General features: G+C 42.1%; 1 protein-coding gene across 3 annotated transcripts in view; it reads right to left on the bottom strand.

The window, feature by feature from the left end:
* Nucleotides 1–12,312, bottom strand: part of RELL1 (RELT like 1) — a 93,383-nt gene that overhangs the window by 45,921 nt on the left and 35,150 nt on the right. For all 3 annotated transcript variants that reach the window (XR_008678809.2, XM_004038531.4, XM_019025917.4), the window contains exons 3-4: nucleotides 10,411–10,482; nucleotides 1,493–1,550 (exon numbers count right to left, since the gene is read on the bottom strand). Coding sequence is in view for 2 of the 3 variants with exons in the window: in XM_004038531.4 (XP_004038579.3) it covers nucleotides 1,493–1,550; nucleotides 10,411–10,482 (130 nt within the window). In the remaining variant the exon portion in view is untranslated. The remainder of the gene's footprint in view (nucleotides 1–1,492; nucleotides 1,551–10,410; nucleotides 10,483–12,312) is intronic.

The raw sequence follows: 12,312 nt of genomic DNA on the forward strand, positions 1-12,312 counted from the left end.
CTGTTAAAATAAAAACACAAAGCAGTACCTTCCTGGAGTAAAATAATGTTAAATTAGCACCACATATTAGAAAGCTGAATGCAAGAGTTTAAAAACATTCATTCAACAAGCATTTCTCAAGTACCAGCTATGTACAAAACCCACTGACAGGCACTACAGGATGCCCAAAGATGACTGAGACAAAGACACCTTGAGCTAAGATGGTCAGAACACCAGCCGTCTGTGGCCAGGATTGGAATGTGGGAGAAATCAGAGCTCTTCTGTCTCTATGACTCTACGTCTCTCCTAAACTCAACTCCTTGCATTCTGAGTTACCTTTCTAAAACACACATCTAACGTAGCCAGTTTGACAAACACCTGTTAAACATCTAAGGTGTGCTGAGTGCACAACCCACATAGGAAGTGAAGAAAGATCCAGCCCCTTTGCCATGTCAGTTGGCCTGGCCACCCTGGACCGAACCCTTCACAGATGAGTCCCAGGCTATCATGATGTGGTGACTTTTCTTCTGGCCCTTCTTCCTACAGCCAGCCCTGACTCTTGTCTCCACCTCCTGCACGCCTGGTTCAGATGGCACCTCTTCCATGAACCTTCCTGAATTCCCATTGGCCCCCCGGGGTCCCCCAGAGCCTTCAGTCTCCACCCATCCTACAGCATTCGCAGGCTCTCCACCATGAGGCCTCACACACACATCTCCAATGCTATGTTCCTCCATGGCAAGGTTCTGTGGATGTCCAGCTCCAGAGCAGCACCCAGCACACAGTAGGCATCCAATAAATGCTCCTTGTTGAAGAAATAATACTTATATGGAAATACAGTTCTCTGTAATTAATTGTGAAGGAATATGCTGCTCAACACCCATAACCTAAAATAGTAATACAAAAACAGAACATAGCAGGTAGCTCCAAACCAGCCTGTTCATTTAATCATCATTGTCCGTGGAGGTCTTTCAATGCTTAAGGTACTCTGTATTCCTTATAACAACCCTATAAAGCTGGTACTGTGGTGATCTCCATTTTATAGATGATGGAGCTTAAACTCAGGGTGGTCAGTTAACTTCCTCAAGAACAGACAGTTAATATTGTGGTACAGGCAGGACTCAACCACATCTCCCAATTCCAAGGCTATATTCTTGCCCTTAACCTCTATGCCTTCCTTCTTCCCATCACTATTCTCTAACACAGCAGTTCTCAACCAGGAGTGACTGTCCCCGCTACGGGACATTGACAATGTGTGAAGACATTATGGGTTGTCACACCTTGGGAGGGTGGGGGCAGGGGATGCTCTGACACCTTGTGAGTGAAGGCCAGGGATGCTATCAAACATCCTCAATACACAGGACAGTTCCACACAGCAAAGAACTACCTGGCCCCAGAATAACTATAGTGTCAAAGTTGGGAAACCTGCTCTAGCAGAAGAGCATTTCAGATGGCGCCATATCTGAGCAAGTAACTGAAAAGATGTCGCACTAAGAAAGAGGGGAGGAGCACTCACCTTTCAGGATCATACAGGCTGTTATCTGCTACCATCGCCTTTAAGACATCAGCATTCGCTAAAGAATAAAAATAAAATTAAAGAATTAAAATAGAATGAATAAGATGAGTAATCACATCAGAAAAGCTGTTGAAAACACATCTAATTCCATTCTTTCAGTTCACAGATGAAGTCCTGGGGGCCTAGAGAAGGGAGGGTCTCCCCCAACATAACTGCATAACATGGCACCATCTGTCAGTAACTTTCACCCCACAGGAACTTAGTCAGAATGACAGAGAATCTATGGCAAGGAGAGCAGATCTACTATAAGGCATTGCTTCCTACACATCAATAGCAATATAAAGTAGAAGAAACCACCCCCTCACCCCACACCAACTCCACCAAACTAAAGGACCATTTATATGCCACTGCTCCATTGCAGTTAACTAATTTTGATAAATATACTTTGAAAAATATGATAGTGAAATGTATTTCATAAGTGACCTATAGTCTAATAACTTGTATGTGCCAAAATAATTAGCCCTAAACTCTGAATCCTCCTGTAGCATCAATTCTATCCCATATCGAATCGGGGATGAGAGAAGGTTAATTTTCCAGATGAGCTTCAGGATCATATAAGCCCTTGACTGGCCAGATATCTTAAAATTTCAAGTACTGGGCGGGCGCTGTGGCTCACGCCTGTAATCCCAGCACTTTGGGAGGCCGAGGTGGACAGATCACAAGGTCAGGAGATCGAGACCATCCTGGCTAACACAGTGAAACCCCATCTGTACTAAAAATACAAAAAATTAGCTGGGCGTAGTGGCAGGCACCTGTAGTCCCAGCTACCTGGGAGGCTAAGGCAGGAGAATGGCGTGAACCCAGGAGGCGGAGCTTACAGTGAGCAGACATCACGCCACTGCACTCCAGCCTGGGCGATGGAGCGAGACTCTGTCTCAAAAAAAAAAAAAAAAAAAAAAAATTCAAGTATTGATCACAACATATAAGTTATGTAATATATGCTAACTTTAAAAAATTAGACTTCTAAAAAAAATCCAAATTTGTAGATGGGAAGCTAGGCTGTCAACAAAAGCAAAAAAAAACACCTAATCTAAGTTTCTTGAGTCCCCCAACCCATACCCACATCCACATCCACACGCCATGTGTTTTCTGCCTCCTTGTAGAGTGGTCACGCTCCCCAGGATAAAAGACTGAAGTGAATGTTCAAGTTTCCCTTGGCTATTTAATTGGCAAGGCCAAATGTTATTACTGGCTTGTAACCTTTTCAATTGATTTCTGAAGCACTGTTCTCATGACTAACCACAACAATTCTCTAGAGAGGAAAGAACAAATAAAAATCACTATTTACCATGTAAGCCAACACCAACCTTTAATATTTAACATTCAAATGACTTTTCTAGAGAAGGAATATTAATTCTAGTTCCAACTGCTGCTGTAAGTGTTAACAGTTAAGGGCTTACAATGTGGTGTTTCTCAGCCTGGCTTTCATTATTGCCCCACCCAAGAGCCTTGTTCAACTATTTTACCCTAATGACTCTCCCATTAATGTACAATACGGCAGATATATCATATATTCAGTTATGTACTATACACATATCTGTGCTTTACATATAAGAGAGTGAGGTTTTTTTTTGGCCCTGATCCAATTTTTATCTTCTTAGGGGACACATTGCCCCATTGCAACCCTTGAGAACATATGGGTTTTTGCTTTTTTCTTTGAAGAAATATTAATACAACACTTTATCTTTTGCCAAAAGAAATACTTTACCCTTCACAACTATCTGTGGATGTCCCAATGCATTTTCAAACACAAATTTTGATCTAAATAAGACCTCCTGTCATTACAAAAACATTATGAAAACGGATCCATAGTAATTTCTCCTGGACAATAAAGAAGACAGTTCCCTCTGTAAAACACATTTAAGTATAATCCAGTAATGTCAGTTAACTTCCCTTTTGGCTAATAAATGAGGATTCAGAAAAGTAATGTCGTTTCAGATACTGGGTTTGGATATACAATCCCATATACAATTTTGTATTTTATTGTATACAAAATACAGTAGTCCTCAGTATCCATGCGGGGATGTTCCCCAGATCCGTGCAGACACCAAAATCCACAGATGCTCAGGTTCCTGATATAAAACACATCTCCCCCTCCCCCATACACTTTAAGTCATCTTTAGGTTACTTATAATACCTAATACAATGGAAATCCTATGTAAATAGTTGTTATGCTGTTTTATATGGGAAATAATGACAAGAAAAAAGTCTGCACATGTCCAGAAAGATGCAACCATCCATTTTTTTTTCTAATTTTATTTTATCCTTGATTGGTTAAATCCATAGGTGCAGATCTCATGGATATGGATGGCTGATTATATAATTTGCCGCCCAAACTTACTCTGCCAACATTTACCATACTTCTAAACTATAAACATAAAAAAGAGGGAAAACAACACCAATAGGTATTAAAACAGGGACAGCACTAACAGCACACAAAGGAGTGAGCTTTTTAAAATCAAACGTTTAAATCACTGCCTGAGAAAATCAATTACCTGTAAAATGATGACCACCTATAAAATGAAAGGTCAAATTACAAAATAATTCCAGGAAGATAAGATATATTAAAATCATTATTAAAGCTTGCTTTTTGTAGACGTGTGTTTCTCGGTTATTCATGAATTCCTGTAACTCATCTTTATCTCTCAGGAATAACTAGTAAACATCCCCTTGGTTTGCTGAGTGAGTCTCTAGGACTCACCCTGTGGCATGTGGGACACACACACACGCACCCACATGCATGCATGTACAGGTACATACCCACATGTACACACATGCATCCCTGTCTCTGAGCTAACCTCCAGGGAGTCAACTTCAGTGATCTGTCTATTGGGAACATTTTTGGTTTCCAGTGACGAGAAGGCTTTCTAATATAACACCACCGTTAGGACTGAAACACATGTCTTAATTTGGTTGTGAAGTTACCATTAAAGAGCAATACTCTGAGTTCTGTTGAAGGTGTATCTCCTCCTTGCATATTACTCACAGCTACACTAAGCCTTAGGTGGTTTTCTCCACACTTGCCGGCATTTTGTCAACTACACTTCCTTTCCCCGCCTTCCCCAAAATGGGAGGAGCTAGGCACAGGGCAAGGAAACTCCCTCAAGAAAAGGGAATATGTTCCAATGGGTGACATTTTCCAGAAAAGACCTCTTTTTCTCCCTGAATCCCTGCTTGATAATATGCATGAAACAGCCAAAATCAGGCAAGAAAAATGTCTGCTGTCTCTCCCATCACTCTTCTCTTCAAAGTTTTCCTCACACCTAAGGCAAATTTCCCAAGCAAAAACTAACATTGCCATCACCAAAATGTAAGCACTGGCATGTGCCAGTCACTGCCTGAAAGCTTTACAGATCTTACGTGTTGGACTTTTCTGATGACCTTAACAGTAGGTAGAATTATCACCCCCATTTTACAAGTATACAGACTAAGACCTAAAGATCATAACTGACTGGCCGGAGTCACACAGCTAGAGAGTGACAGGCTTGGACACAAACCCTGGTCTGTCTGACTCCACGGTGGGTGCTTTTAACCCTGACATCCTCCTTCCTACCCTTCAATGTCCAAGTCCCCACCCAAAGGGACAGAGGTTGAATAATGGTTCATGGCATGTTGCATAATCAACAGAGAAAGTTTCAGAACCCACTCGGTATTCACAGTCATTTATAAAGGAATCTTTTCTGGCAAAATATAAATGAAGCCTGAAGGCAAAAACTTCACAAAGGCATCTCTGCCTAGGGATCAGAAGTACTAATCACTAACCAGAAGCACGTGAGGACTATCTGTAGTACTCCCTGCAATTTTTACTAAGCAGCCAGTTCAAGGGCCTAGCAGAGGAACTCAGCTACAGACTCCCAGATACTTTCCAAACATCCATACAATGCAAGAAAACTCCAGCGACCACCCAGACACGATTCAGTTCGGCTCTATTTAGAAAGATGAATTAAAAGCTAGCACTGCCGTACATCCAACCCTTTGGATTAGGAAAATAGTCAGAGTGCAGGTGTGGCATAATATGCAACAGATTTGGTCATTGTCCTGGGTTCCTGTCACAGAGTTCCTAAAGGCCTTGGAATTTCCTGATAGGAGTGTCTTTTGTTATTCATAATGAGCACCTTTTGATCACACCTGAGTTTACACTAATGCGGTGACTTGGGGTGGGGCCCCTAGACAGTCTCAGGGTGGGGCCAGTCGTCATTAAGCCCAAGCGATTAGAGGGTTGGAACTTTCAGCCCTACCCAGGGACCTCAGGAAAGTCAGAGCAGGGGAGGACGGGGCAGGGTTCTGGGACTGGAAATTACACTCGACAAAAAAAACTCTTGAACAACAAGATTTGATAGCTACCAGGTGGCTGAACAGGTGCAGGTGCCAGGAGGGTGGCGCACCCAGAGAGGGCAGGAAAGCTCTGCACCCCACCCCAATACTATGCATCTCTTCTATTTTGTTGTTCATGAGTTGCATCCTCTATAACAAGCCAGTACATGTAATAAAGTGTTTCCCTGAGTCCTGTAACCCATTCTAGGAAAATATCGAACCAGAGGAGGGGATTGTGGATCCCTCCTCTCAGCCATTTAAGATTATAGGTCAGAAGTACCAGAGCCCTGGCTTCCAACTGGCATCCCAAGTAGGGGCAGTCTTTTGGGATCTGACGCTAACTCTAGGTAGACAGAGTCAGAACTGTATTAAATTGCAGGGTTCGGGGATTTGGAGAACTGCAAAGTATGGAAAAAAACCCACATCTTTGTCAGACGTGTTGTGTGAGGATGGAGACAACCAAACAAAGTGTGTTTGCCCAGCAGGTCAGCTGATAATCCATCCTTCAAGAGATATTTATCTAAATTAAAATTGAATTCCAACATTAAAGACATAATGTGTTTAAACCATAAACAAGAATGTTACCATGAGTACAGTTCAAATATCACCCCATTTGCCAAACTTAAAATGCGAAGCAGAAACCATTCATATATCATGATTGCAAATGGTTACAGATGCATGAATCCAGGAAAAGAAAACCTAAACACACGTAGGAAAAGGGTAATAGAGAGATTGTGCTTAATTTTATTCCTTTTTTAACGTAAAGGAAAAGTTATGGTACACGTATCACTTTTAAAACTAGAAAGCAAAATTAATATTAATTCCAATTTATCAAAGACAGAAAATATCAAGGAAGTCCAAATTGGTACTAAGTTCAAAGTTATGTTAATCATTGAGACAAAAATATTTTTAAAAATGCATTTAGTCCACAAAATAGAGGATTTCAGTCTCAAAGCCAAACTCAAACATGCTAGGTTATAAACTGGTAAGAGATCAAGGCTGCATCTTATCACCAGGCTGTGGTTTTGGTGCAGGCTGGAAGCTGAAGAGGCCACAGCTGGAAAGGGGTGTGCAGCAACATTAGGTATTACTTGAGGGCCCAGGAAGGGAACCAAGGGCTGCGCAAAGGATTGGAGTCACCAGCTGTCCTCACAGGCCCCTGGAGAAACCGCAGGTACACAGATGAAGGCATGGACAGGAGAAGAGGGGACCTGGGGTTGAGAATAAGATAGAAGGCAAAGAGAACTGGGGAGCAGAGGAGAGAGGAGAAAAATGGCACCTCAGGTATTGACTGCTCAGTGGTACCTGCTGGTACTAAGCACAGTAAAAACACAAAGGCTACTTTCCAAAAGGAAAACAACATCATTTAAAAAGAAAAAGAAAAAAAAAAACCAGCCCTATTTGCCCATGAGTGTGGGAAGTGAGGAAATTATATAATACGCCTCCTCCAAGGACCCCAAACACCCTCTCTGCTGTAATTAAGAGAAGTGCCTACCGCCAGCACCGTCCTGCCATACCTGCTTGTGTGGCTTTGAACAAGTGTCTTATCCTCTGGGTCGCTGTTTCCTAATCTACAAAATAGGGTGGTAACAGGGCCTACGTCATCTGGTACTTTTATTTTTATTTTTATTTATTTATTTATTTTTTTTTTTTTTTGAGACAGAGTCTCACTCTGTCGCCCAGGCTGGAGTGCAGTGACAGTGCAATCTTGGCTCACTGCAGCCTCTGCCTCCCGGGTTCAAGTGATTCTCCTGACTCAGCCTCCCAAGTAGATTACAGACATGCACCACCTTGCACAGCTAATTTTTACATTTTTAGTAGAGACAGGGTTTCACCACGTTGGCCAGGCTGGTCTCGAACTCCTGACCTCAAGTGATCCTCCTACCTCAGCCTCCCAAAATGCTGGGATTACAGGCATGAGCCAGCACGCCCGGCCGGTACTTTGAAGAATTTATTGAGTTAATGCTTAAGGATTTCTACAAACTACCCCAGCTATATACTGTCCCTCTTTGAAAGGAATAAGTTTTCCATCCCTCTTTCATGCCACCTGGACAGAGGTACTACAGTAAGTGGTTAAAATAACAGACTATGGAACCAGAACACCTGAGTTCCAATCCCAGCTCCGCCACTTTCCAGCGGTGCAACACAGGCAACTTAGTTAAGTACGGTGGGCTTCAGTTTATAACATGGGAAGAAAATGTCGAGATCACAGCATCCCTGGAAAGCCCACAGAACAGGCCCAGCACATAGCAAACCCTCATGAGTGCTATGATGTCGATACGTGAGAACTTCAGCCTCTGGCAAGGTTCTCACAGTTTACTTATTTCGACTGATTCAACTGCCAGTAACCCATTTCATGCATCATCACAAATTTGGCAACTGCTCCAGCTTTCAGAAGCCCGGGTCCCAAAGGCCTGCAAGCTCCCCACAGCCACGAAAGGCAGTCTGGAATGTGAAAGGCACAGAGGCAGTGAGGGGGTCATCCATGCCTTACGCTGCACACTTCCAGAATGGGTACATCTTCTAGGCCAAGGACATAGTCATGCATTGCTTGGGCAAATTCAAAAGCACTTTTTTTTCATATAAAAGAAACATCCATGATTGAGTACTCAAGAACAGTATCACCAACTACTGTGCCCTGAAGGAAGGTCTCTGGAAGACAGAGATCAAAATCCAAGTATTCTGGTCTTTTTTGTTATTTTAAACATCATCGGAGTAAGTTTGGTTGTCTGACTTTATAGACTGCAGAAATTGACAACTGCATATTAGAAGACAGGAGGGACAATATCGTGTGGTTGAAAAGGATGCTGAATTTGAAACCAGACAGACAGAGCTGGGCTGCTCACTAACCATGTGAATTTAATTACTTGGAACCTTCTTTCTTTACCTGTAAAATGGGTGTAACTGAACTAACTTCATAGGGATGTTTTGAAGATTAAATGAGATTACGTATATAAAGCACCCAGATCTATGCCAAAAGCATAAAGCACATTCTAAAAACAGCAATGAAAATTATGCTCAACCATACGAAACTGCTGTTTCTCTAAGTCAAAAACCGTTGAAGAGAGTCAAACTGACAAACAGGCTGGGCAGGCAGGTGCTCTTGTGGAGCAGTGAGGATCTGGGAGTGTGGGGTGCCCAGGGCAGGGCCTGAGGGCAGAGGAGCAGGTATTTACTGATGAGTGTGGTGTATTTCAACCTTTAGACAAATGGCTCAGTTCTATCAGGCTGAGCTCTATCAGTCCATGAGCCCATGCTGGCTAAAGCACAGACAAAGCCCAGGGGAAACATTTTCTTTTAAATTGTAATGAGAATTCAAAGTGTGAGAATCCACAGCTATTGAGTAAGTGGGCAAGGAATCCCACACACCTCAAATATCACTGAGGGCATGGTGTGCTATGGAGGGAATAACCAGTGCTCAGAACAATGACCCTAAAGTTTCTTTACTCAAGATTAAATTAATCTTCCATTTACGATGATAATTTAGAATACATTTCAGGGTGAAAAAATACTAATTTCATAAAAGTTCAACTTTGTAAAAGTGTTAACACTGGAGAAAGGATGACATAGAATAGACAAACAGAAGCACAGCAGCAGCTGCCAGTGGACGGGGGAGGAGAGAATGGGGAATGGCTGCCTAAAGTGTCCAGAGCTTCAGCTTGGGAAGATGTAAAGTTCTGGAACTAGACAGTGCAGATGCATGTACAATACTGTGAATGTGCTTAATCCCACTGAAGGGTGCACTTTAAAATGGTAACAGTACTAAATTTTATGTGTATTTTACCACAGTTTTTTTTAAGCGCATGAAAAAGGAACAGACGATATTTGAGTACTTACCATACTGAGCACTCTATGTGTGCTATGTCCCAACAACGCTGTGAAGTAAATATTATTATTATTATTGTTTCTTATTATTTCTTTTTTTGACCAAGTCTCGCTCTGTTACCCAGGCTGGAGTGCAGCGGTGTGATCACAGCTCACTGCAGCTTTGAAATCCTGAGCTCAAGTGATCCTCCCATGTCAGCCTCCCAAGTAGCTGGGAACATAGGAATGTGCCACCATGCCTGGCTATTTACTTTTTTTGAAGAGATGGGGTCTCACTATTTTGCCCAGGCTGGTCTTGAACTCCTGGCCTCAAGTAATCCTCCCACCTCAGCCTTCCAAAGTGCTGGGATTACAGATGTGAGCCACCGTGCCAGGCTGAGGTAAATATTATTATCCTCATTTTACAGGAAGAAACTCTACCTCATGAAACAAGGCAATGTAGTTTCCCCAAATTGCACACAACCAGTAAGCAGCGAGGCCAGGATTTGAACACCAGCTGACAGCGCTCCAGGGCTGGGTCTCTGCAACGCTTAGACCGACTTGCGCTTAGAAAACTCACTCATGTGAAACTTGCATAGCTGAATAATGCTGGAAGCTGAGGTGTTAGAAAGCTTAGGTGAAGTCAGTAAGAGAGTCTATATAAATCTTGACTCTTCGAAGCAGGTTTTTAATAAAGGATAGGAATACTGAATTGTTTTGGAACACTAAAATGTTCACACCTTCATTTTTCATGATGTAGTGGACGATTTGCCCAACAGTGTCACTGTTTTCATTCACACTGTCGTTCAATTCTGAAAGAGAAAAGAGGAGGGGAGAACAGGTTACAATTGGTCACCAGCATCAAGTCAATCAATCTTAGAACCCAAGACCTCACTGAACAGTTTCCAGAAGCCTCAGGAGATCACCCATGGTGCTACAATTCTAGGCTTTCTCCCTCCAGCCCCAAACTTCCTAATGCATAACAAGCATAAAGAGAAAGTATCAAAGCTGTCCATCTATCTCTTCTGAAGTTCAAATACTCACTTTCCAAGAAAATAATTTGAAAATGCATTTGTACCAGTCCTCATTATTATTTCTCTCTCATCATTTTCTTAAAGCCTTATGAGAAATGGGAAGAAAGCTCATTAAAAAAGAAAAAGATTCTCCTTGGATTTATTTTAATTGCAGACTTACTATATCAATTTACAATATTAATTTCCTTTCTAAATTGGATCATAATTCTTCCATGTTCATCAGACTGCTGTATCCTCTGAAATACACTTTCAAATTACCTACATTCAGGGCTTGGTTATGTGTCCACAAACTCAGTTTACTTTGGGGACTCTGTACCAGGAGCATACATGATGGTCTTTGGGAAAAAAAGCAAACCACTCTGAAACCAATCTGCAAAATTTGTTTCAATAAGAACGAGGAAGGGTTGAAACGCTCCATCCTAGTTCACAGAGAATGCATCAAGGTGTGCAGTGTCCTACTCATTTACCTGGACAATGCCTTCTCCATCCAAAGGTCAGCTTTCCTCCACGTGAACATGCATGTTTGGTTAGACAGCTCAGAAGCTGGCTGCTAAGCCAACCTACAGAGCATCTGGGAAGGAGGAGAGGGGGAGGCTCCACTTTCTGTTGACAAACACTTGGCTTTGGTTTGCTCACAGGCTCATACATGACTCATCATGCAATCCTGTTCCTTCTCAGCCTCAAAGGTCAGTGGGGGTGGGAAAAACCAACAGTCCAGCAAGCTGGCAAGGAACGAGGAACCTCCCCTCAGCCAGCCCTGCTTTGCCTGAAGGGCGACCTACTCCACTGTCACCTTTCTGCAGAAACTGCCCTTAGCAGGGCTGAAAGGAATAGGGGGAGTCACCTACTACCTCTCAAGGCCCAAGTCAGGAAACATCCCTAAAGATGATGGGAAAGAAACATCAGTGGCGAAAACAGGATTTTGTCTCCCCGGTTTTTCTAAACACTACCTTATGACTCCACATTAGGAGAAACAGATGAGACAGCCTGAAGTTAGTACTAAGGCACCAGTTCTTGCCATACTTTTTTCTGCACTGTGCACACGATCGTTTACGTAATAAACATAAATTCCAATCACAAATATTTAAGATAGAACTCCCCCAGCAAAAGTAACACCACAAACATGGGGAGACCTATTTTAATTTTTCCTTCACTCTTATTCGAATCTGATTCCATAATAATAGTAAGGATTAATATTTAATGAGTAGTCATATATTCCAAATACCAAATGCATCTTTCCTCTAAATTTCACAGAAACCCCAAAAGGTGAGGATTATTTTCCTCATTGAAATTAAATTAAAATGTCAAATGAATAAGATTAAATTAATTAAAAATACATTTAAGTGAAATTATACATGGCAGAGATTCAGAGCACACAATAACTTGTCTAAGGCCACAGGGCAAGAAAGGGTGCCCTATCTGGCAGGTATTCAGTAATGAAAGCAAGTTTTCAAACTAGCTGTGATTACTGCACAATCTGCACTTACACTGCACTGCACCACCTGCCACTAAAATGGATCATTCTGCCTCAGAGAGATGGAAAGCATATACCACTGGTTTCATATTTAAAAACTGTCTCCTCACCGCCAATAAAAAAAGCCCTGGTTA

This window comes from Gorilla gorilla, chromosome 3, assembly GCF_029281585.2.
Source record: "Gorilla gorilla gorilla isolate KB3781 chromosome 3, NHGRI_mGorGor1-v2.1_pri, whole genome shotgun sequence".
NCBI lineage: Eukaryota > Metazoa > Chordata > Mammalia > Primates > Hominidae > Gorilla > Gorilla gorilla.